The sequence below is a fragment of the Ranitomeya imitator genome, chromosome 1, assembly GCF_032444005.1.
Source record: "Ranitomeya imitator isolate aRanImi1 chromosome 1, aRanImi1.pri, whole genome shotgun sequence".
Classification (NCBI taxonomy): Eukaryota; Metazoa; Chordata; class Amphibia; order Anura; family Dendrobatidae; genus Ranitomeya; species Ranitomeya imitator.
In genome coordinates, this window is record NC_091282.1 from 566,907,216 (window position 1) to 566,931,118 (window position 23,903).

The 23,903-nt window shown below is 42.1% G+C and overlaps 1 protein-coding gene across 7 annotated transcripts in view; it reads left to right on the forward strand.

Moving 5' to 3' along the window:
* The window catches only part of PTPRS (protein tyrosine phosphatase receptor type S), a 715,207-nt gene extending 693,176 nt beyond the window's left edge, over positions 1-22,031 (forward strand). For all 7 annotated transcript variants that reach the window (XM_069767783.1, XM_069767788.1, XM_069767782.1 and 4 more), the window contains 3 exons: positions 16,766-16,920; positions 18,968-19,103; positions 20,086-22,031. In XM_069767783.1, the coding sequence (XP_069623884.1) occupies positions 16,766-16,920; positions 18,968-19,103; positions 20,086-20,154 (360 nt within the window). In that variant the 3' untranslated portion in view covers positions 20,155-22,031. The remainder of the gene's footprint in view (positions 1-16,765; positions 16,921-18,967; positions 19,104-20,085) is intronic.
* The last annotated feature ends 1,872 nt before the right edge of the window (positions 22,032-23,903 follow it).

Genomic DNA, 23,903 nt, shown 5'->3' on the forward strand with positions numbered 1-23,903 from the left:
CACAGAAATTGGTTATGCCACTTACACTATTGCTAATGTTTTTGCGGTGACACCTTTACGTTCCCGAGGTTGGAAGTCTAGAACTGTGATGCAGACTGTGTGCCTTACTGCTGGCTTGGGAAAAAACATTCTTAAGATTGTCTACAAGTGTGTTTTTTGATACTCCAGCATGTGGACATCTTTCCAGTAGGGGAAGCATCTGTCAAAATTTACTCTTGTACATTGGATCTAACAGAGTGGCAACCCATGGGCATCATAATGAAGATAGTGCAGCAAGATAGTGCTATTTTTCTTCCTGGACAGTTCCTTGCTAACCCAGATACTAGTACCTGTGTTGTTTCTGATTGTTTCCACCCTGAGTTCCTGATTGGCTTCACCCTTATTGAACACCCTACTTAGATACCAGCCTTTAGTCAAGCTTCCTTTCACCTGCTCCTTCGTTCCAAGATTATACTGCTGCTTCCTTTTACTGACCTCGTGGCTATTACTGACTACACTACCTGCTGATCCTTTAAGTACATTGCTACTTCTATGCACCGACCTTATGGCTATTTCTGACTATACTACCTGCTGATTTTTTAACTACATTGGTGCTCCTGTGTACTGACCCCTTGACTGTTCCTGACTACGCTACCTGCTGGTGCTGTCCATAGTGGTTGCAATACCACTACTCCAACCCAGATCAGTCCATAACATCTGGAGAGCCTGATACAACTCCCTCATCACTTTGGACATCAAAGAAGTTGTTTAGTCTGTCAAAATCCCCTTTAGCAAGCCTGCCTGGGAAAAATATGGACTAGTCCTTAGGATACACTCCTGGCGGAGGAATTTCTCAGTGGTACTACCTCTGTGTACAGTTTTGCATAGTCCATCTCCACTAGGATGTATTGGTGCCCCCTGGCATACTTAAGTAGGGGCCCTACAAGGTCCATTGCAATCCGGTCAAATGATACCTCTATAATGGCCAACTGCACTAGAGGACTCCAGAAGTGCAATACGAGAGCAGTTAGCAGACAGGTAGGACAGGACCGGCAGTAGTTAACAATCTCTCTGTGATATCCAGCCCAGTAGAACTTCTGAAAGACCCTTTCTTGAGTTTTGTCTATTCCCAGATGCCCACCGAAGACATGAGAATGCGCCAATTCTAGTATCCTACACCTTTAGGGACCTGGTACTAACAACTGCTCTACCACTTCCTCTCTTAGTATTGTGACCCTATATAGCAGCTCCTCATTTAAAGTGAAATTTGGAAGCCTGGTGTCACCCCCGGCTCTTGAGAGATCCCATTTATCGCAGTTACATTGTCAAATGCCCTTTTAGAGCAAAATCCCGCTTTGGAGCAATCCCAAAAGTTTCCCTAGAAACCTCAAGCTCAGGAACCTCAGCCTCATTGGTAGCCGTCTCGTCCTCGGCACCAGCAAGGACACACAGGGGGAACTCATCTGCTTCCGACTGCGATGGGGATTCATCATGGTAGAACTGGCTCCAGTCTGATTCACCTGGTCTTTCCACTTTTTGCTATAAGTCCCAAAACAAACTAAAGTCCCATCCTATTATTATCGGGTCTAGTGGTCCTTAACCACCCCGACCTCATGGATCTCATCCCCAAAGTTCATTTTTATAGACACTCCTTGGGAAAGTCCTTGGCATCCCCGTGTATACAGCAGATCAACTGGTGGGGCAGTGTGGCCATTACCAGAGTCAACTCCCCGAGAACAAGAGTGTTGGCACCAGTACCTCATTTATTACAGTTATAGCTGATAGTCTACACTGCGGGTGGGGTAGGCATAATACAAACAGTGCCTTCCCATGCCACAGTCAATCTGTTCGTAGGACATCGGGCGGTTATTTGTCCTGGACTGTGACATCTTCAGCAGAGAAAGTCTTTTTCCAGCAAGTGTTAGCTCTACTACCCCTCTCTTGGGATTCTGACTCCCTCTCGGTATCCTAGTATGGGGATGTAACACCACCCAGCTTCCTTAGGAACCTCTCGACCACCTGGTACCTGGTCCATCACAACCAGCTCTACCATCTGGGCTGGGGGGATGTTTCTGGCTGCAACTACTTCTATACCAGATGCAGCAAATCGAACATTTGGGAGCGAGGGGTCACCGTAATTCGCCCAGTTGTGGACCCTTTGAGCTCGGACAGATGTAGTCACCCCTTAGTGAGCCAGTATCTCAGTTTTCAGTTTAACATATTCCCAGGCATCTTATAAGCCTTCTGGTGCTCGCCAGTTAGATATGGGGCCAGTACCTCTGCTCACTGCTCTGGCAGTAGTTTCTCCCACTCTGCTACCCATTCAAAAACAGTAAAAAATGTTTCCACATCATCCCCCAGGGTCATCTTTTGCATTGCTTATCTTACTGCCTTCCGGTATTTGTGTCATCACCTTGACTTGTGGGATGGGCAGTTTCTCTGTGGTGAACATCCCCTGCCAGGAGGTACATCTGCCGATGCTACTGTTGGATCTGCTGCATCAGGAGCTTATTTGTCTCCTGCAGTACTTGCGGTGTTCCCGGTGCTGCTGCTCTTGTGGTGGCTGCTTCTCTTGGGGCTGCTGGTGCTGCTTCTGCTGGCTTTGTATCAGGTGCTTGATCAGCTCCTCCATATTTTCTGACCGCTGTTCCATCCCTATAGCCACCTTCACTCAGGACATGCAGTTTTTCCACAGTAGTCACACTTGCTTCCTGGGGATCTTGTCCTGTAGAGTATAATGCAGCCCCATATAGTATAATGCAGCCCCTGGGGATCTTTCCCTATAGAGTATAATGCAGTCCCGTGAGATGGTAGTTCATCTTACTGGGCTGTATATGGAGGTAAACACAGGTACACTGTTTCTTTAACACTCTCATTGGCTTATTAAGGGTGCTGCATAAGCCAGTGCAGAGTTAGCAAAAATGAAGTCCTTTCTGGCCTAAGGAAAAACAATACATAACATACAGCACAGTCAGTGTTGATCCTCCCGTTCAGGAAAATTCACATATACTGGTTCTGATTCCTTGTCATGACACATAGCACTGGAGTTCCACTCTCTAGGCCTACCGAACACTGAATGCCTCAGAAGGACAACTATTTAAACCCCAGATCACACCCTGGGATGGAGATAAGGTAAACAACCTTCCACCCACTTTATGGTTGTCCATAAAAACTAAGCCCTTAAAATGACCCATTAACCACTCTCAGCACATAGCGTTCTGGAGCAAACATCTGAGTTTTGAATTCACCAAAGCCAATAGCCTCAGTGAAATGCATCTCCCCTCCAGCACTTTGCCAGTGACTTTATCACAATGCATTCAATTATTATATTTTATTAAATTACTCTGGCCATTAACCCCTTCACTCCAAAGCCTGTTTTCACCTTCCTGACCAGTTCAATTTTTACAATTCTGACCACTGTCACTTTGGGGTCATCACTCTGGAATGCTTTAACAGATCCCGGTGATTATGAGACTGTTTTATCATGACATATTGTACTTTATGATAGTGGTAAAATTTCTTTAATACGACTTACGTTTATTTCTGGAAAAAATGGAAATTTGGTGAAAATTTTGAAAATCTCTCAATTTTAAAACTTTTAGTTTTTATGCCCTTAAATCAGAGAGTTATATCAAACAAAATAGATAATAAATTACATTTCCCACAAGCCTATTTTACATCAGCACAATTTTGGAAAAATAATTTTTTTGTTAGGAGGTTATAAAGGTTAAAAGTTGACCAGCGATTTCTCATTTTTACAACAAAATTTGCAAAATCATTTTTTTAGGGACCACCTCACATTTGAAGTGACTTTGAGGGACCTATATGATAGAAAATACCCAAAAATGACACTATTCTAAAAACTGCACCCCTCGAGGTACTCAAAACCATATTCAAGAAGTTTATTAACCCTTCAGGTGCTTCACAGGAATTTTTGGAATGAGGAAGGAAAAAAAAAACATTTAGGCTAAGTTCACACTTTGCGGATTCCACTGCGGATTTTTCCGCAGCAGAATTCCTAAATCCGCAGTGAAAACCCGTTGCGGTTTTTACTGCGGATTTATCGCGGTTTTTACTGCGGTTTCTTCTGTGGATTTTTATTTGCAGTTTCCTATTGGAGCAGGTGAAAATCCGCAGAAAAGAAGTGACATGCTGCGGAATGTAATCCGCTGCGTTTCCGCGCGTTTTTTTCCGCAGCATGTGCACAACGTTTTTTTGTTTCCCATAGGTTTACATTGTACTGTAAACTCATGGGAAACTGCTGCAGATCCGCAGCGGTCAAATCTGCTGCGGATCCGCAGCAAAATCCGCAAAGTGTGAACATAGCCTAACTTTTCTTTCACAAAAAGTTTTCTTTAGTCCTAATTTTTTTTTACTTTTGCAAGGGTAATGGGAAAATGGACTATTTTGTTGTTCAATTTCTCCTGAGCATTTCGACACCCCATATGTCAGGGAAATCTACTGTTTTGGCCCACAGCAGAGCTCGGTAGGGAGGGAGCATCATTTCACTTTCTGAATGTAATATTTGCTGGCATAATTAGCGGATGCCATGTCATGTTTGGAAAGCCCCTGATGTGCCCAAACAGTGGAAACCCCCAACAAGTGACACCATTTTTGAAACTAGAACCCTTAGTAAACTTATCTAGTTGTGTATTGAGTAAGGTACCCATAGATTCTTCACAGAAGTTTATAACGTTAAGCCGTGAAAATAAAAAAAATCAGATTTTTCCCAGATTGCTCCATAACATTTATTGTGCAATTTCTCCGGAGTGCGCAGATTCCCAATATGTGGAGGAAAACAACTGTTTGAATGCATGGCATGGCTTGGAAGGAAAAGAGCGCCATTTGACTTTTGGAATGCAAAATTTGATGACATAATTAGCTGACGCCATGTCACGTTTGAAGAGCCCCTGATGTGCCTAAATAGTGGAAACACCCAATAAGTAACACTATTTTGGAAACTAGACCCCTTAGAGAACTTATCTAGATGTGTATTGAGCATCTTGAACCCACTGGTGCTTTACAAAAGTTTATAATGTAGAGCCGTGGAAATAAAAAAAAATACAATTTTTCCCAAATAAATCTTTTTTTTAGCTCCATATTTTGCATTTTCAAAAGTGTAACAGGAGAAATTGCTCCATACAATTTGTTGTGCAACTTCTTCTGAGCATGCCAATACCCTATTTGTGGGGGGATACTACTGTTTGGGCACACGGCAGGTCTTAGAAGGGAAGGAGTGCCATTTGACTTTTTGAATGCAAAATTTGATGGAATAATTAGCGGATGCCATGTCACATTTGAAGAGCCCCTGATGTGTCTAAGCAGTGGAAATCCCCCCACAACTGACAACATTTTAGAAACCAGACCCCTTTGGGACCTTATCTAGATGTGAATTGAGCACCTTGCACCCCCAGGTGATTCACAGAAATATATAATGTTAAGCCGTGAAAATGAGAAAAATCAAATTTTTCTTACAAAAATCTATTTTGGCTGCAAATTTTGTATTTTCACAAGTGCAAAAGGAGGAAATGGACCCCAAAGTTCGTTGTGCAATTTATCCTGAGTTCACCGATACCCCATATGTGGTCAAAAACTACTTTTGAGGCACAGTGCAAAGCTCAAAAGGGAAGTAGCATCATTGTTTGTGAGTTCTGAGGTGCCAGAACAAAACCTCTCAATGAATTCATCTAGGGGTGCAGTGTGTCACAGACTTTTATACCATTGGGCAGTGAAGAAAAAATAATTTACATTTTTACCACCAAGATTGTATGTTAGCCCCAAATTTTACATTTTCACAAAGGGAAATGGGTAAAAATGGCACAAGAATTTGTCCCACAATTTCTGCTGAATGTAGAAATACCATATATGTGGCTGTACAGTACTACTACTACAGTAAGTCTAACCTCTATTGTTGGTAAAATATTTGAAGGGTTTCTGAGGGATGTTATTCTGGATTATCTCAATGAGAATAACTGTTTAGCTCCATATCAGCATGGGTTTATGAGAAATCGCTCCTGTCAAACCAATCTAATCAGTTTTTATGAAGAGGTAAGCTATAGGCTGGACCATGGTGAGTCATTGGACGTGGTATATCTCGATTTTTCCAAAGCGTTTGATACCGTGCCGCACAAGAGGTTGGTACACAAAATGAGAATGCTTGGTCTGGGGGAAAATGTGTGTAAATGGGTTTGTAACTGGTTTAGTGATAGAAAGCAGAGGGTGGTTATAAATGGTATAGTCTCTAACTGGGTCACTGTGACCAGTGGGGTACCGCAGGGGTCGGTATTGGGACCTGCTCACTTCAACATATTCATTAATGATCTGGTAGAAGGTTAAGGCTGGTTTCACACTTGCGTTTCAAAACGCATGCGTTTTTAAAAAAAAACGCATGGTGAAAAAACGAATGTAAACGCGTGCAATCCCTGCTTTTTTTTTACGCATGCGTTTTTGCATGTGGTGAAAAAAACGCAGCGTTTTGACACGTTTACATGCGTTTTTTCATGCGTTTGCGTTTTTTAAACGCATGCAGATAAATGTGTGACAGCTGCCAATCATCAAAATAAAGTTAAAAACCCACTATAAACAGAAAGAGCTAGGGTTAGGGTTAGGGTTATGGATCCTAACCCTAACCCTAAAGGGATCCTAACCCTACCCCTACCCCTAACCCTACCCTTAAAGGGATTAGGGGTAGGGTTAGGGTTAGGGGTAGGATCCCTTTATCAATTTTATGGTGTGGGGTGGTTTATCAGTGTGTTTTTATGTTTTTTTTTTTTAAAAACGCATGCGTTTTTAACGCATGCAAACACATGCACAAAAAACGCATGCGTTCCCATTGACTCCAATGTGTTTTTTGACCCAAGAAAACGCATGAAAACGCATGCGTTTTTTTGTGTCCAAAAAACGCCTCTCAAAAATACTACAAGTTGCATTTTTGAAAATCAACGCATGCAGTAAAAAAACGCGTACACAAAAAAACGCATGCGTTTTCAATGTTAAGTATAGGGAAAAAATGCATGCTTTTTTTGTGCAAAAAACGCTGCAGACAAAAACGCAAGTGTGAAACCACCCTTACACAGTAAAATATCAATATTTGCATACAAAACTATGTAAAGCAGTTAATACAAGAGAAGATAGTATTCTGCAACAGATGGATCTGGATAAGTTGGAAACTTGGGCTGAAAGGTGGCAGATGAGGTTTAACAATGATAAATGTAAGATTATACACATGGGAAGAAGGAATCAATATCACCATTACACACTGAACGGGAAACCACTGGGTAAATCTGACAGGGAGAAGGACTTGGGGATCCTAGTTAATGATAAACTTACCTGGAGCAGCCAGTGCCAGGCAGCAGCTGCCAAGGCAAACAGGATCATGGGGTGCATTAAAAGAGGTCTGGATACACATGATGAGAGCATTATACTGCCTCTGTACAAATCCCTAGTTAGACCGCACATGGAGTACGGTGTCCAGCTTTGGGCACCGGTGCTCAGGAAGGATATAATGGAACTAGAGAGAGTACAAAGGAGGGCAACAAAATTAATAAAGGGGATGGGAGAACTACAATACCCAGATAGATTAGCGAAATTAGGATTATTTAGTCTGGAAAAAAGACGACTGAGGGGCGATCTAATAACCATGTATAAATATATAAGGGGACAATACAAATATCTCGCTGAGGATCTGTTTATACCAAGGAAGGTGACGGGCACAAGGGGGCCTTCTTTGCGTCTGGAGGAGAGAAGGTTTTCCACCAACATAGAAGAGGATTCTTTACTGTTAGGGTAGTGAGAATCTGGAATTGCTTGCCTGAGGAGGTGGTGATGGCGAACTCAGTCGAGGGGTTCAAGAGAGGCCTGGATGTCTTCCTGGAGCAGAACAATATTGTATCATACAATTATTAGGTTATGTAGAAGGACGTAGATCTGGGGATTTATTATGATGGAATATAGGCTGAACTGGATGGACAAATGTCTTTTTTCGGCCTCACTAACTATGTTACTATGTTACTATGTTACTTTGCCATACGGAGTGACTCGGGAGGGACGGATCGCTATTTGCCTCCTTGAGTGCAGATTTTCCTAGACTAGTTTACGGACTCCATATAAAGAGCCCCTAAGTGCTAGAAAAGCAGAATTCCCCCTCTAGTGACCACATTTTGGAAATTATAACCCTTTTTTTAATTTATATACAGATTTAGTGATGATTTTGACTCCATGGGTGTTTTCCAGAAACAAGTAGCAGTGGATGTTGCTGAGTGAAAATTGCAAACTGCCATTGTAGTGACCAGTGCACTGCAGTGACAAGTACGTTGCAGTCACCAGTACATTATGCCCAGCTCATGCTTCTGGAGATACGCACCTGTAAATTAGGCGGGCTCTCATCACTACAGAAATGCCAAATATGTAGGCGCTAAATGTTGTTTAGGCACACTGGGGCTCAGAAGGGAGGGGGGCATTTGGATTTGGAAGCAGAGAATTTGCTGAATTTTTGGGGGGAGCGAGGAACCATTTAGCTTTTCCAGAACCTTTGTGCTACCAGTAACGAAGAAGCCACCTATATTTCCATTAACAGATGTCAGATCTGAGTGTAGATTTGCTCATTTTTGTGGATTGAGTTGAAGCTTTTATCAATCGGTAACCCACGATCACGTGACGGGGTTACTGATGGGTGGTATTTCCAGTGCGCTTCCCGGAATTGCGAGTTAAATGCTTCTGTCAGAGATTGACAGCGACATTTAACTAGTTAACAGGTGTAGGTGGATCGTGATTCCACTAGCGTCTGTTGTGGGCACATGTCAGCTGTATATATCAGCTGACATGTGCCCGGAAAGGTGCAGGCCCGATGTCGGGAAGGGGTTAAAGCCCGTTGAGCCTCCCACGCACCAACTGGCCCTCTCCCAACCTGTAATCCTAGTCCCAGCTGACCCCGGTACTGTAGGTGATAGCTGGAAGTGTCGGCTGTGCTCACTTGCACTGTTCCTCCTTTTTCACAGGCGTATCTCTTCTGTCGCAGTTGCTGCACAGCTCTTTTCAGCTTGACTGCTGGCAGAAGTTTCTCAGGCTCGGGGCAGAGAGGACCTGACCTCAGCTCTTGACAGGTGTATTTGGACTTTGGAAGGTTGACCAGCGTAGATTCTTGCTCTGACCAGCGTAAGCCATACTCTGGGGTATCTTCTGGGAGATCTGGACCTTACCTGGTGGTGACCGACACCTGAGTAGCACAGTCTCCCCGCTGAGGCCTGACACGTTGATCTCAGCGGTGTTTCTGGAGCACGTCTGCCCCGCTTTCTTCCCTGGCACCAAATCTTCTCGTGGTTGGGCGTGCAGGGCTTTTATATCAGGGAAGTCTAAGGGTCAACTGATCCAGTCCAGCACACAAGGTCCATCCCCTGCAAATCTTCTAGCACACTTTGGTTCCGCTTGATCTCGGCTAGCCAGCAGATGGTAGTCTCTTTCTGTTGCTGAATCAGCTGAAGTCGTCCCTCACGATCATCTGCGTGGGGTTACTCCAAGGCCATCTGCAGGAAGGGGTCCACACTACTCTGATTGTGAATATGGCTGGCGTTCACCGGTTGGACCTCTGCAGCAGCGCCACCTGCACTTGGGCTGGCTTCTCCTTCATCAGGGTTCTGGTGACAAATTGACTCTGCGGCACCTTGCAACAGTTCTGTAATCATTTGGTGCCTGGTTTTGCCCGTGGAGTCAATCTGTCTCATCATACAGAGGACAATAAGAGCATCCTTGATCTGCTGGTTATACCAGGGATCTCTCATCATAGCCATAATTGCCAAATTAAAGATAGTACAGGAAAAACAAGAGAAGGGGAGGGTGTAACAGCTGCACAGTAATGTCCCAGATAAAAAATATCAAAACACTGAGTTTGATTCCTTAAAACCTTGCATAGGATTCTCGCAAGAACTGGGCAAGTTTTCAGTGGCAAGAATGATTTCTCAAACCAGATCACCAATGTTCTGTAAAATCCCACCGCTTGCCGCCAATTTGTCAGGGACACAAAATTAATTAGGACTTTCTTAATCCCAGAAATCCCTGATATCACAGGCTGGGAAGGTCACGAGTACCACCCGCTGTGATCTTTGGAGCAAACAGCTCTCTGCTGCCCCCTATCGTTCTTACAATTACATGATTGGCCGACGATCAACGGAGAAGGGCACAGCCTGTTCGCACCACTAGGCCAGCTATCGGAAAATTAACGGTGAGCGTGCGGCATATACACCTCCGGATTCCAACACATGAAATATGTACACACCCCGGTACAGTCACAGCCAACTCTCCAATAGCCCCAGACTACTCGCCGCCACCACTAATCTGTTTCGGTCGATTAGACACTGTTAACGATTAGTGATGAGCAAGTGTACTCGCTGCTCGGGTGACCTCCGAGTATTTCTGACAGCTCGGAGATTTAGTTTTCATCCCGGCAGCTGAATGATTTACAGCTACTAGCCTGCTTGATTACATGTGGGGATTCCCTAGCAACCAGGCACATGTACCTAGGCTGGCTACTAGCTGTAAATCATTCAGCTGCCACGATGAAAACTAAATCTCCGGGCAGTCATAAATACTCGGAGGTCACCCGAGCCTGCTTGGGAAAACCCGAACAACGAGTACACTCGCTCATCACTATTAACGATAGCTATCACTTCAAGGCACAGTTTACAGAACAGAAGGAACAGAACTATTACATTTTATATTTAATCCAAACAGAAGCAGTGTTTGTGAAAAATATACAAAAGATTTTACAAGGGAGACAAAACAATACAGCATAAACAGTTACATAAACTAAAAGGGATTAACAGGAGAACTAATTACACCAATCGCAGAGATGATTCAATTTAGCCGAAGGAGAGCCCTTTGATTTGGCTGTCAATAAACAGGGCCTCTTTATACATACACGCAGCTTTCTCCACGAATGCTGATAATTGGGATTGATATTTTATCAGACCCTGAGTCCCACCCACACACCCCTCTATGATGACCCGATTAAATTCGGACTGCATTCGGACAAATGTTATTATATCACTGTGTGCTCATCTTTTTTCCAGCTCGGATCGGATCACAATGGGACTGGAAAAAAATTTCTGCATGTTGCGATTGTAATCGGAAATCGGATCGCATTCAGCAACAGAAGTCAATGAGTGCCAAAAAAAATGTACAGCACTCAGACCAAGCGTGTGCTGTCTGATTTATACAAACCGATGCAATTCAGCAGCCACGTACAGTAAAATCACAGCAGGACCCGACAGGAAAGAATAGATAGATTACTTACAGTAAATACAAATAGAATAGCTATACAGATGTCAGTGACATATACAATTAGTACAGTGTGTGTGCAGCTTACTGTACATGTATTTAATTGTTAAAATATTATTTTTCTGAAAAAAAAATGGCATAGGCTCCCGCATCATTTTCTTAACCAGCAGAGGGGAAGCCAACGGCTGGGGGCAGATGTTTATAGCCTGAGAGGGGGGTGATAACCATGGAACTTCTCAGGCTATTAATATCAGCTCACAGCTGTATGCCTAGCGTTTACTATTAAAATGAGGACCCCAAAAAATCAGACAGCTGCGGGCTGATATTATTAGCCTAGGAAGGGGCCATGGAAATTGCACTACCCACAGGCTAAAAACCTCAGCTCTCAGCCACCCCAGAAAAGGTGCATCTAGAAAAGGTGCATCTATATGATGTGCCAATTCTGGCACTTATCCTCGTTCTTCCCACTTGCCCTGATGCTGTGGCAAGGAGAATAATAGATGGGTGGGTTGATGTCACTTTTATCTTGTCAGGTGACATCAAGGCCAGAGGTTAGTAATGGAGAGACGTCAATAATATTAACCCCAGAAGAAGAAGATAATAATCCATTTTTCCCACGACGGGTCTAGCTCTGCTACATATAGGTGGCAGGCTGCATGGTTGCATGATTCAACTATACAGCCTGTCATCCAGCAGAGACAATGAGCAGCGTCTGAGAAAGTTCTCATGCTCGTGGTGCTGTCAGATAGGCCCTGGGAGTTCAGAGCCAATGAAATCACTTCACCTAACTGACGTCAGCACGAGCACCATAGAATGTTGCACTGATGTCAGTTAGGTAAAGTGGCAAAAAATATATGACCTGGCAATGAAGAATCAGCTGCACCTTTAGAGGTCTTAGGGTATGTGTGCACGTTGCGGATTTGGCTGCGGATCCACAGCTGATTTGGCCCTGCAGATCTGCAGCAGTTTTCCATGCGTTGTACTGTACCATGTAAACCTATGGAAAACCAATTGCAGTGCACATGCTGCAGAAAATTCCGCGCTGAAATGCTGTGGTTTATTCTCCGCAGCACGTTAATTCTTTGTGCGGATTCTGCAGCGTTTTACACCTGTTCCATAATTGGAATCCGCAGGTTTAAAAATGCAGGTGAAATCCGCACAAAATCCCCAGCAAATCCGCAGGTAAAAAATGTAAACAAGCACAGTTACATGCAGTCAGATCAAACCAATGGACATCTAGAGCAACATGTTTTGGCCTATAACAAGGCCTTAGTCATGATGACTGTATTCTTCTCGGACTTCGTTGCTGCGGCTGCCAAGCCGCAACCCTGGCTGACCAACGGATCCCTGGAGTGAGTCGAGGACGGCGAGCTCACTAAACATTTATTTTTTCTAGTTACGTAGAGTTAATTTGTTTTGTGCACCTGCCGCAATTGTCGGTGAGTTGGCTTTGTCCTTTTTCTTTTCTACAAATTCCTATTCATTACAAGGAAGGTATTGACTACTGCCTGGTATGACCTGGAAACATTTGAGATGGCAGGATATTTATCACCTCGCACTCCTCAAGACCAGTGCAGTATAGTGTAACCACGGCTGTACTAGCATGTGCCCAATTTTCAGCGTGTGAATAGAGCCATAGCCCTCTTTAACCACTTCATGCTGCTGCCAATTTCCATTTTTGCGTCTCTTTTTCTCCCCTTCTTCCCAGAGCCATAACTCTTTATTTTCTGACCACATTGACATATGTGGGCTTGTTTTATGTGAGAAAAGTTGTACTTTTGAATTATATAACTTATTTTCCAACAGTGTGCTGGAAAGTAAAATTCCTAGTACAGTGAAATTGTGAAAAAAAAGCAATTGTGACATTGTTTTTACGGTGTATATTTTGTGGTAACAATGACCTTGCAATAAAATTCTCCTCATTAATGCGATTACAGCGATGATACCGAAAATATAAAATGTCCATTATTATTATTATTATTTTAGTGGTGCAAAAATGAGAAGTTTGTAAAAAACAATTCTGTAACATTTTGTATTTTTTGGCCAGTGGAGCTGTGGGATGGCTTATTTTTTGTGGGTTGAGGCGATGTTTTTATTAGTAACATATAGGGATAGATGTGACTTTTTGATTTCTTGTTTCAGCCTTTTTTTGTGGAAATGTGGCAACCAGAAAAACTGAACTTTGGCATTCTTGAATTTTTTCAGTTTTCGGTGTTTACTGATGAGGTTAAATGTTTTTGTATTTTGATAGATTGGACTTTTCTGAAATAGGTGATACCACATAGAATAGTTTTGGGATTATAACACACACTTTTTTCCCAAAATGTATGGGGGAAATGGGTATGCTTCTTAAGTTAATATGTTAATGTGCCACATGCTGTATTATTTAATTAATTTGTCTTGCTATTCTATTTTATTGCTATTTGGAAGTACATCTGTGATTATGCTTTGCTTTATCTAAAATGTATAAACCCCAATTAATTTCATTAATTTTATTTTATGTACGGTATGTTTTTCTTAGTTTTTTGTTCATTTACAGCGACCTTTGGAGGACAATTGTAATGATCCACTTTGTGACAATTTAAATCTCCCTTTTTTGGGGGGGAGACTGCACCAAAACTCAGGCCCAGTGTATTACACTACACAATGTAAGTGGCAGAACGTGGCTGGCTGATATATGACAAACTAACAGAACTGACGTAGATCCACTTTAGTGACAATTTAAATCTCCCTTTTTTTTTGGGGGGGGGGAGACTGCAACAAAAATCAGGCCCAGTGTATAACACTACACATTGTAAGTGGCAGAACGTGGCTGGAAGATGTACGACAAACAGAACTGACGTAGATCCACATAGTGGCAATTTAAATCTCCCTTTTTTTAAGGGGAAACTGCACCAAAACTCAGGCCCAGTGTATAACACTACACAATGTAAGTGGCAGAACGTGGCTTGAAGATATACGACAAACTAACAGAACTGACGTAGATCCACTTAGTGCTAATTTAAATCTCCCTTTTTTTGGGGGGGGGAGACTGCACCAAAACTCAGGCCCTGTGTATAAAACAACGCAATCTAAGTGGCAGAAAGTGGCTGGAAGATATATGAAAAAATACAAGGACTGTAGTACAATTTCAATCTCCCTACAATGATCTCAGGACAAGTATGGCAGCAATAAAAAGGACTGCTGCACACAAAAGTGTGGACAAATAAACTAGATAACTGTGCAGAAAGGAGCAACAGGATTATTGCTTTTAAAAAAGCAGTTGGTTTGCACAGCGGCGTACAAACAGCAATGCAGCTATCAGGGAGCCTTATAAGGCAGCCTAATAAGCTACAGAGCTGATGCACAAAAATATAAACTCCACTGTCTCTGCAAAGAAAAGGTGGTGTTGGACAGTGGAAATCGCTACAGCACAAGCAGTTTGGGGGTTAATCTTCCCTCCCTAACTATATCTCTTCTTCTGATGAAGCTGCAGCAACTTCTCCCTATGCTAAGATCGGCAGAAGTAAGATGGCGGTCGGCGTGCACGCCCCTTTATAGCCTCTGTGATGCCGCAGAAAGCAAGCCAATCACTGCCATGCCCTTCTCCAAGATGTTGGGGACCGAGACCTATGTCATCACGCTGCCCACACTCTGCGTCCTCCTTCATTGGCTGAAAAATGGTGCTGAAAGCGTCATACGAAACGCGACTTTGGCGCGAAGATCGCCGACCTCGTGTCCGATCCCACACTAGGATCGGGTCGGGTTTCATGAAACCCGACTTTGCCGAAAGTCGGCGATTTTTGAATTTATCCGATCCGTTTCGCTCAACCCTAGTCCTCACACTTGCGAGTCCCAGCACTAAAATTAAAATGTCTAACATAGCGTAAAAATAGATACAGTTTTACCCACACCAAGTCAGATTACAAATGCATTAGCTGGATGCAGCAAGCCCTCATGATAAATGCGGGGGCAGCACGGATTGGCTGGGGGCATCTTTGCATGGGCACACTGCCCCTTTAAGAGCAGGGAAGTGCGCACTAGGCATGACGCTGGAAGCCTCTGCGGCATGCACAGGTCAAGGAGGGAGAGGAGCGTGAGGACGCTGCCGCAGTGGTGACTGTTGGTGTCCCCCCCATGGAGAGAGCAGGGGAACCATGCAGGGGTGCGGACAATGGATGTTACAGCATAGAATGCAATCGTATACTAGAGTGTAGTGTCTGGTCATGAACAATTACACATAAAAGCCGCCATATGCGTAAGCACTATCATAGTATCAATATAATAAATGGCTGGATAGAACCTAACATTCGTAAGTAACGGTGTAATATCTGTATATTAGTCCTAGTTCACACAACCATGTCTTCGGTCTGGGTGCTGGCAGAGAAAAAACTGACTGTGCTCGGACACGTATTATTCAATGGGACATTGCAGATGAACGTTTTCTCTGACCGAATCTGCGTGTGAAAAAAATTGCAGCATGCTCTACTTTCACCCATAAATTGGATATGACTAACCCATTCAAGTCTATTGATGCAAAATAAAAATCAGATGCCATACGGAGAGATAGTATGGCTTCCAATTCTAACGGACACATTGCAATTACGATAATGGAATGAATCAGTTTTAGGTATACAGTCTTGTCTGAGAATGCTGGCACCCTTAAAATTGTTCCAGAAAATGAAGCTTGTTGATAGTTATAGGAAGTGATTGATTGCCGTTGTTTAGTCCAAAGAGTTTGCAGCCAAATATTAAGTTGAGGATACCGACCATTTTGTCTGGCCCATTTTTGAGGTCTTGGGTGAAATTATGTCCAATTTGCCTTTTTGCTCTTTTTTTTGTGTTGTTCGAATACACACAAAGGAAATAAACGTGTATAACGAAACATGTGTAATTGCAATAATATTCTGAGAGAAATACCTAATTTTCTGGAACAATTTCAAGGGTGCCAACACTTTTGGCCATGACTGTATGTGTCGGCATTACCTTAGTGTAATGATTCAAATTCAGATTTTAGTTGCCAAATTTTATTTGGTTTATAGTAAATAACCACAGAAAAATGAAGCTATTCCAGCAGAGAAAATAGGGATCTTGATTAAAATTCCAACCTTTATTTGTACATGATTAAAATATCATCCCATATGGTGTACCACATAGAAACAAAACTAGCTATTACAACATCATGTACATAGCGGCGTTAGGCACATCGTTAGCCTACGCGTTTCAACATAGGTCTTATGGCAAGTGGTATACCATATGGGATAATATTTTAATCGTACAAATAAATGTTGGAATTTTAATCAAGATCCCTATTTTCTCTGCTGGAATATCTTCATTTTTCTGCATTTTCAACTGACTGCTTGGACCTTTTTTTCCTTGCGGGAAGGAATGAGGAGAAATCGGAATACAGGTGAGCGGACATGTGTGTTTTTTCTATAGAAAATAAACAGCTCTTTTCATATTCAGCAAAATGAAATATCCAAATAAATGAAGTTGTTCAACGGATTGTTGTATTTCATTATCTTTCCTATTATAGGATGGCCAGTCTCGCACGGTACGACAGTTTCAGTTCACTGATTGGCCAGAACAAGGCGTGCCAAAATCAGGCGAAGGTTTCATCGATTTCATAGGCCAAGTGCACAAAACAAAGGAGCAGTTTGGCCAAGATGGTCCTATATCAGTTCACTGCAGGTAGGAATACATATGACTTTTATAAAGATTGGTCCAATATATTTCGCACCATTATGTAAATTGTCTGTAGTTTAAGCACAGTGCATGCAGTAAATGTAAATTAGTTCATGATTACTTTGCCATCTAAACAGGCTGATAATCACCCAATGAACGAGCAAAACTAGGGTGAAATGATCTTTTGTGCAGCACAAAAAAAAACCGTGTTCTTGGCATCATTGGCATTATTTCATCCTGTGTAAACAGGACTCACTGCGGAGAACCAATGCAGCCTATGTGCACTGAGGGATCTGTTGTAGATTACTCTGCACTCATCGTTTGCTTTGGTCTGTCTGTGTAAACAGACATTTAAACACCCAACATCATGTCTTCTCGCTTGAGTATAAAGTGCTTATCTCATTAACTAGTGTGCTTCCAGAAGTGTACTCCAGTCAGACTGAGGTGTGGTAACTTTCCATGAGAGTAGCCACACGCCATTCCACCCATGCTCCATCCACATTGGTGTAGCTGGCCGAGACAGGCGTGAAAATGTCCCAATATTTTTGCGCAGCTTCCAAGTTATGCACAAATATTGTGACTTAAGGCGTTTTACCGCAGAATTCTGATGTAAACACCTTAATGAATGAGCCTCCTAAACTGAATCCATATTTGCTCATTGATCAGCCATGGGGCTGTATGATATATGAGAAATAGCCTCTCTTTTTCTCAGAACAGTTCTAACAATAGTGCAATTTTCTACCCCATCATGACTGTGTCTTGGCTGCCTGGTGCACTTCAGACTGTTGGCAAACTATACACAACTGATTCTAGCTCTGACAGATGGTAAATTACCAGTAGTAAGCAAGTGAGAGTAAAGGACATGCAAGTAGTGCAATTTACTTGTACGTACGTATTTTTCCGACCATAAGACGTACTTTTTTTCCTCCAAATTTGGGAGGAAAGTGTGGGTGCGTCTTATGGTACGGATGTAGCATGTGGGGAGGGGGGCAGCAGTGAGTGGGATCGCACTGTTATCCCACTTCAGGATGTCCCTGCTGCCCAGAATCAGCGCTGGAGAAACCATGTGCTCCCGATGATTAAGTGCAGTGAATATTCATTAGCGGCTCCCGCCCACCTATCAGCTGAGCGGTGAGCCTGGAGCAGCAAATACTTAAGCAGGGACACACATGGCTTCTCCAGCGCTGATTCCTGCAGCAGCTGGGGAGGTCTGTGTGTCTGGGGGAGAGGAGGCAGCAGCAGGGGCCAAGGGAGAGAGGAGATGGCTGCATACCTGCCTGCCATGCCTGGGCTGGACGCTGAGTTCTGTGCAGGAGGACCTGTGATGATGTCAGGAGTGGGCGGGCTGAAGCATCACATGGCAGCTCAGAGCCCTCCCTCTTCCTGACATCATCACAGGTCCTTCAGGCTCTCCAGTCTCCACTAGAATCTGCAGCTTCCTCATTGTGGTGAGGTTAAAGCTGGAGCCTCCCATGACTGTGGAAAGGAAAGCAGTCATGGGAGGCTCCAGCTTTAACCTCACCACAGTGTGGCTGGCTGCCACATTTAAGAGGTTAGTCTTTACAAAACACACTAAAGCACTCTGCCACTCCTTTGGTGAACTATAACTCCCAGCATGTCATAGGATCTGCAGGACATGCTGGGAGTTATAGTTCTCCCATGGGATTTTAAAGCAGCACTCCAGTGTTATTTTGCAGTGCTGGAGTGGTGCTTTAAATATAAGCCCTGTGCCCCCATTCTTATACTCACCCTCCAGCATCTTCATATAGTACTGTACAGACACCACACTGGTCCCACAGCTTCCAACATAATAACATACTATTATATATAATAACACCACATATAATAGTATGTCATTTATGTTATTAAATATTTTATCACATTTTTTAGCTTCAAATATTTTTTTTCCCTATTTTCCACCTCTAAAACCTGGGTGCGCCTTATAGTCCGGTGCGTCTTATAGTCCGAAAAATACGGTAACTTTTCTTTTACTCTTTGGATTTTGTTCCCAACTTTTCATTTGAAATGACATTTTGATGTAATGGTTTTGTAGTGCTGGAGTCGGCAGAACAGGGGTATTTATCACCCTCAGTATAGTCCTAGAGAGAATGCGTTATGAAGGTGTGGTAGACGTTTTTCAAACTGTAAAGATGCTGCGAACTCAAAGACCTGCAATGGTGCAGACAGAGGTATGTTTTACAAAATCACACAATGCTATGCATGTTTCCTCTCTGTGCTTGTGTTCTTACTGTTATAACATTCCAGCATATATTGATTTATGACTATTAGTGCATTACTACATTTTTACATTAAATGCCACTACATTCCTGAAAATAGAAAAAAGTGCATTAGGGTCATGTGACTTCAAAACTTGATTTTTCGGCACTGTCATTAATTGTCTTGCTATACAGCCATCCCTCTAATGTTGACAGTTTCTCTTTAAGTTTATATAGTTGTAAATATGCATAACTGTGAAATATGGTAGTGTAATTCTCTTTTATGCCTTACTGCAATTAAATTGGACAATAATGATGGCTTGCAGGGAATCTGTCACCAGGTTTTTGCCACCTAATCTGAGAGCAGTCTTATGTACAGACAGAGACCCAGATTCCAGCGATGTCTAAACTGTACATTGGGCAGAAAGCTGCCAATCAGTGGTGTGGGTGAGGTTATACAGACTCCAGCTTTCAGAGAACTGCTAGATATGCAGCAGACAAAGCAGTGATTTTTATAAAAATGACAGCAAGCAGCCCGATAAGTGACACATCACTGGAATCAGTGGCTCTGCCCCTACCTTATGCTGCTTTCAGATGGGGTAGCAATAGCAAAAACCTAAATTCCCTTTAAAAATGTTAATACTCTTTTTGGCATTTTAACTTTGCATTGGTTTGTGAAAAGTGAATTGAATGTGAGGCTTGGATGCCCTATCGTGGAACATGAAATCCCTTACAGCTCCATATTAGTAACTGATACTATCTTTCCTGACGCGTGCTTCAGTTGACAGCCCCTATGTTAGTGCACAATAGCCTATGCACAGCGCCAAGCATTCATCAGAATGTTGTCTGTGGAAGCTTACATAACTTAAAAAAGTGCTGAAAGATGTTTCAATGGGTTTAAATAGTGCAAGGTAAACCATATACTAAATATTTTCTTCTTCTCTCTCCTTCTTAGGATGAATACCAGTTTTGCTACCAGGCTAGTTTGGAGTATCTGGGCAGCTTTGATCACTATGCAACATAAGAAGCCATCTTAATTGAACATGGTCAATCACAGACATCATCACAGTTTCTGCTGACCCTCTTAAAAGGCCTGAACTCATAAATTGAAAGACTGACACCAGGGGTGGGAGATTAAACGCATTTTTACAGATGTCACCTTCAGAGTTCTGTGGTGTAAGGAGACTTTCTGAGAATTAGGTGACTTATATTTTAAAATGCTTTTAATGTGATACTTCAATCACTGTTCTTGAATATACTGTACATGAATCTTGTACCAACAGTGGTAATCCCAGATTGTGTAACAATGTATGTTCTTTCATCAGAAGATAAGAGGAACGGATGTTGCATCCTTGAGGCTCATTTTATTTTCACACTTTTAAAGTAGAACTGTTCAGACAGAATATCTGCCATGTTTGTGAACTGGTAAATTTAGTTATTTATACGTGTGTTGTAACTTTACCAAGAGCCCATTAAGAAAAAAGTAAGCCGGGCAAAAGTGAGATGAAGCAGGCTGCTGGTGAAATCCATGGCTGGATAAGGTCTGTCTTGCCCAATGAGCCACCAGTACCTGCCTCTGCCTTGCATCATTCCTATACATTACGGTTATGTTGGACTTATTACGAACAATTTGCACATATCTTGATTTATTCCCTACAGAAAGTAGCCTATTTTATCTCTCCTAGAAGACTTGACATAAAGAAATGTTTCATTTTCTTAAAGTTCCATTGTTGATTGTAAATGAGAGAGGCGATAGGGCAGGAGATTACTGTACACTGATGTCCAGCAGTGAAGAGACTGTGGCCAATAATGCATTTATACTTGTTTTTTTATTGTTTTTTTTTTTAAATGTCCACAATGCCGTGAGTCCAAAATCCAAAGTGCAGCTTGTATATTTCAAAGTGTACATCGGTAGCTTGCTTTAAGTATTGTATCTGTATCCATTCAAGTGACATTAAAATTAGACCCCTTTTTATATTGTATTGCCTTTTTGTAAACAGAAAAATATGTAATGAAAAGACATTCTACAGTTCATATTCTGTTAAAAGACTGTCTATTTTTTCACTGTAGAGATGTTATAGGCAATGGCTACCAAACAACCCAGTGATCGTCTTTAGTCTACTTTTTCTACTACTGACGGAGTATAAATTCTGTAGGATTGTTCCTAGTGATTAGAGAGAATATAGCACATCACTCCACCTAACCATGGAACTCGGGCTTATATTAAATGTACCAAAAATATTTATTTACATAAAAAGAAAACAAAAAAAAACCTCAAAACCAGAGCAAACCCATGTAAATAGAATATAACTCTTTTCACAAGACCCTTCACACTATTGTCTGTGCCCTTCCTTTTAAATGGACCTCAGACTACATCTGTGTGCTGAAATGTCTTTCTTTTAGGAGAGAAGAGTTGCAGGGGTTAAAATAAAGTTTTTAATAGGTAATGTACTAAAACCTGTTTATTTGCAGCAACTCCATTAAATATCAACAATTACCCAACGTGTAAAATAATAACATATTACAAAGGAATGTGTAATGCAGAAATGTGCATATTTTGTGGAATAATCTGCCTGCCCCATACAATAATAAAATCCTATAATTCTATGGAGCCACTACACCTTAAGAAAGAATGCTTCGAATATACAAACGATGGTACTATGTGCTGACATTTAGAGAAGAATTATTGTGGAGGAAACGTGTACTGTAGTCACAAGGCAGTGGTCACTGCATTCAGTAACACAAACTATTTTAAAAAATAAATTTCAACCTTCTATTCATCTTACTTGTAAAGTGCAACTGTCAACTCTTTATAACTGTAATTGAAACAGCAATGAAATGTGATTTATTCACCATAATGTATGTAGAAATATCAGCTTTGTATTAAAGAAGTCAAAATGACTACTGACTATATTATTGTCTGACAAATGTAGTTTAACCCCTTCACTCCAGCCTGTTTTCACCTTCCTGACCAGGCCAAATTTTACAATTCTGAAAAGTGTCACTGTATGACGTAATTTCTCTGGAATGCTTCAATGGATCCCGGATCCCACCAATTCTGAGATGTTTTTTTCTCAACAAAATGTATTTCATGTTAGTGGCCAATTTTCTGGGAGAAATACTTCAATTTCTGGAACAATATCAAGGGTGCCAACACATTCATCAATGACTGTTAAGGGAACAGGACACAGCACGTCACCGTACCTCCTGACTATAGTCATTTGGTGGTATGGGGCTATGTCAGAAAGCCATCATATATGAGGAAAGAGGGAGGTGTGTCATGATACCATGTGACTTCAGTCATGTGATAACACAAGGCTACGTCAGTAGGTCACGTGGTCATGACTAAAGATGAGCGAACTTGTTCAGAAAATGTTCGCCAATCTCAAATTCGGCATGAACGTAGCACATTCAGGTTCACTTTCACGAGCGTTTTTACTCAGTCCGCAATATTCAGTCACAGTTTGGTAAATCATCGCGTTTCCACTAATGCTTTTGTTATTACTTTGGCTAGGATAGTGATGTTGTATGATGAGCGGGGGTGACATGTTTGATGAGGGGAGGGGGTGTGGAGAGGTTAGAGAGCGTGTGGAAAGGTTTCAGGAGCGGCACACTCTTTTTTTTTCCTCCCTTCACATGTGTGTTGATTCCGGCAGCCAATCAGGGTGCATAAACCATCCACAATGCCCAGACACAAGGGCTTGTGTCATTGGCTGCTAAAGTCACATGTCTCTCCAGAGCAGACATGTTGTTTTAGCAACATTTTGTCAGTGTAGCAGCACAGAGAGGCCGCTCCTGGTGCTGCTACTGGATAGTCAGAAAGTTATCTAAGCAGTTGATAGTCAGTCAGCTAGTTCAGATACATAGGATCCTGTGTAGCTATGAAACTGACCTTTCAGCAGATCAATCATTTATGCTCAATGTGTGTGACACCAGGGCACAATTCAGCATATAACTCTTGTGTGGTAATATTTTTGGCCATGCATGAGTCTACATTTGAAAATACAAATTGTTTTTGCTAATGTTCCTGAAACAAGGCCACATTTCTGGAGAAAGATATTTTGTGCTGGTAATATTTTGGCCAAGGTAGGAGTCCACATTTCAAAATCTAAATTTTTTATGCTAATTCTGTAGTAATGAAACAAGGCCATATCTAAGTACATAAATATTTAGTGCTACTAGTTTTTTCCAGCCAGGAGTCCACATTTCTGAATCTAAATTGTTTGGACTAATAGCGTGCTCCAGAAAACAGGCTACTTTTCAATATATAAATCCTTTGTGCTATTTGTGTGGTCCAGCCATCAGGCCACATTTCAGCATGGGACAGGGCCTGGACAAGCAGCATTTCTAGCTTAAACATTGATAAGTAACAGGTAGATGAATGACAGGTGTAGGCCTGGTGGTCTGAGAGCCAAATTGAGGCAAGATACATAAAAAAAAACAACATGGAGTCCAAACATTTTCAAAAATTAGGGGCAGACACCACTAAAGTGGCATCAATTTATTTTATTTATTTATGTTGTTCTCTTACTGTATATAGCACCATTAATTCCACAGCACTTTACAGACATTATCAATTTCTGACACCCCTTCCACTACAGACAGCCCACCAGATGTAGACCCAACTTGGAGTCTCCACATTTCATAAAATTGTTTGTAATATCAGCAGCAGTAGCAACAGTAGGCACAGAAGCCATGACAAAGGTAACAACTGAAGAAAAGCGAGCAGCATCCAATCCAGGTGAAAGAGTAAAAGTTCTGCCATCTGCCATT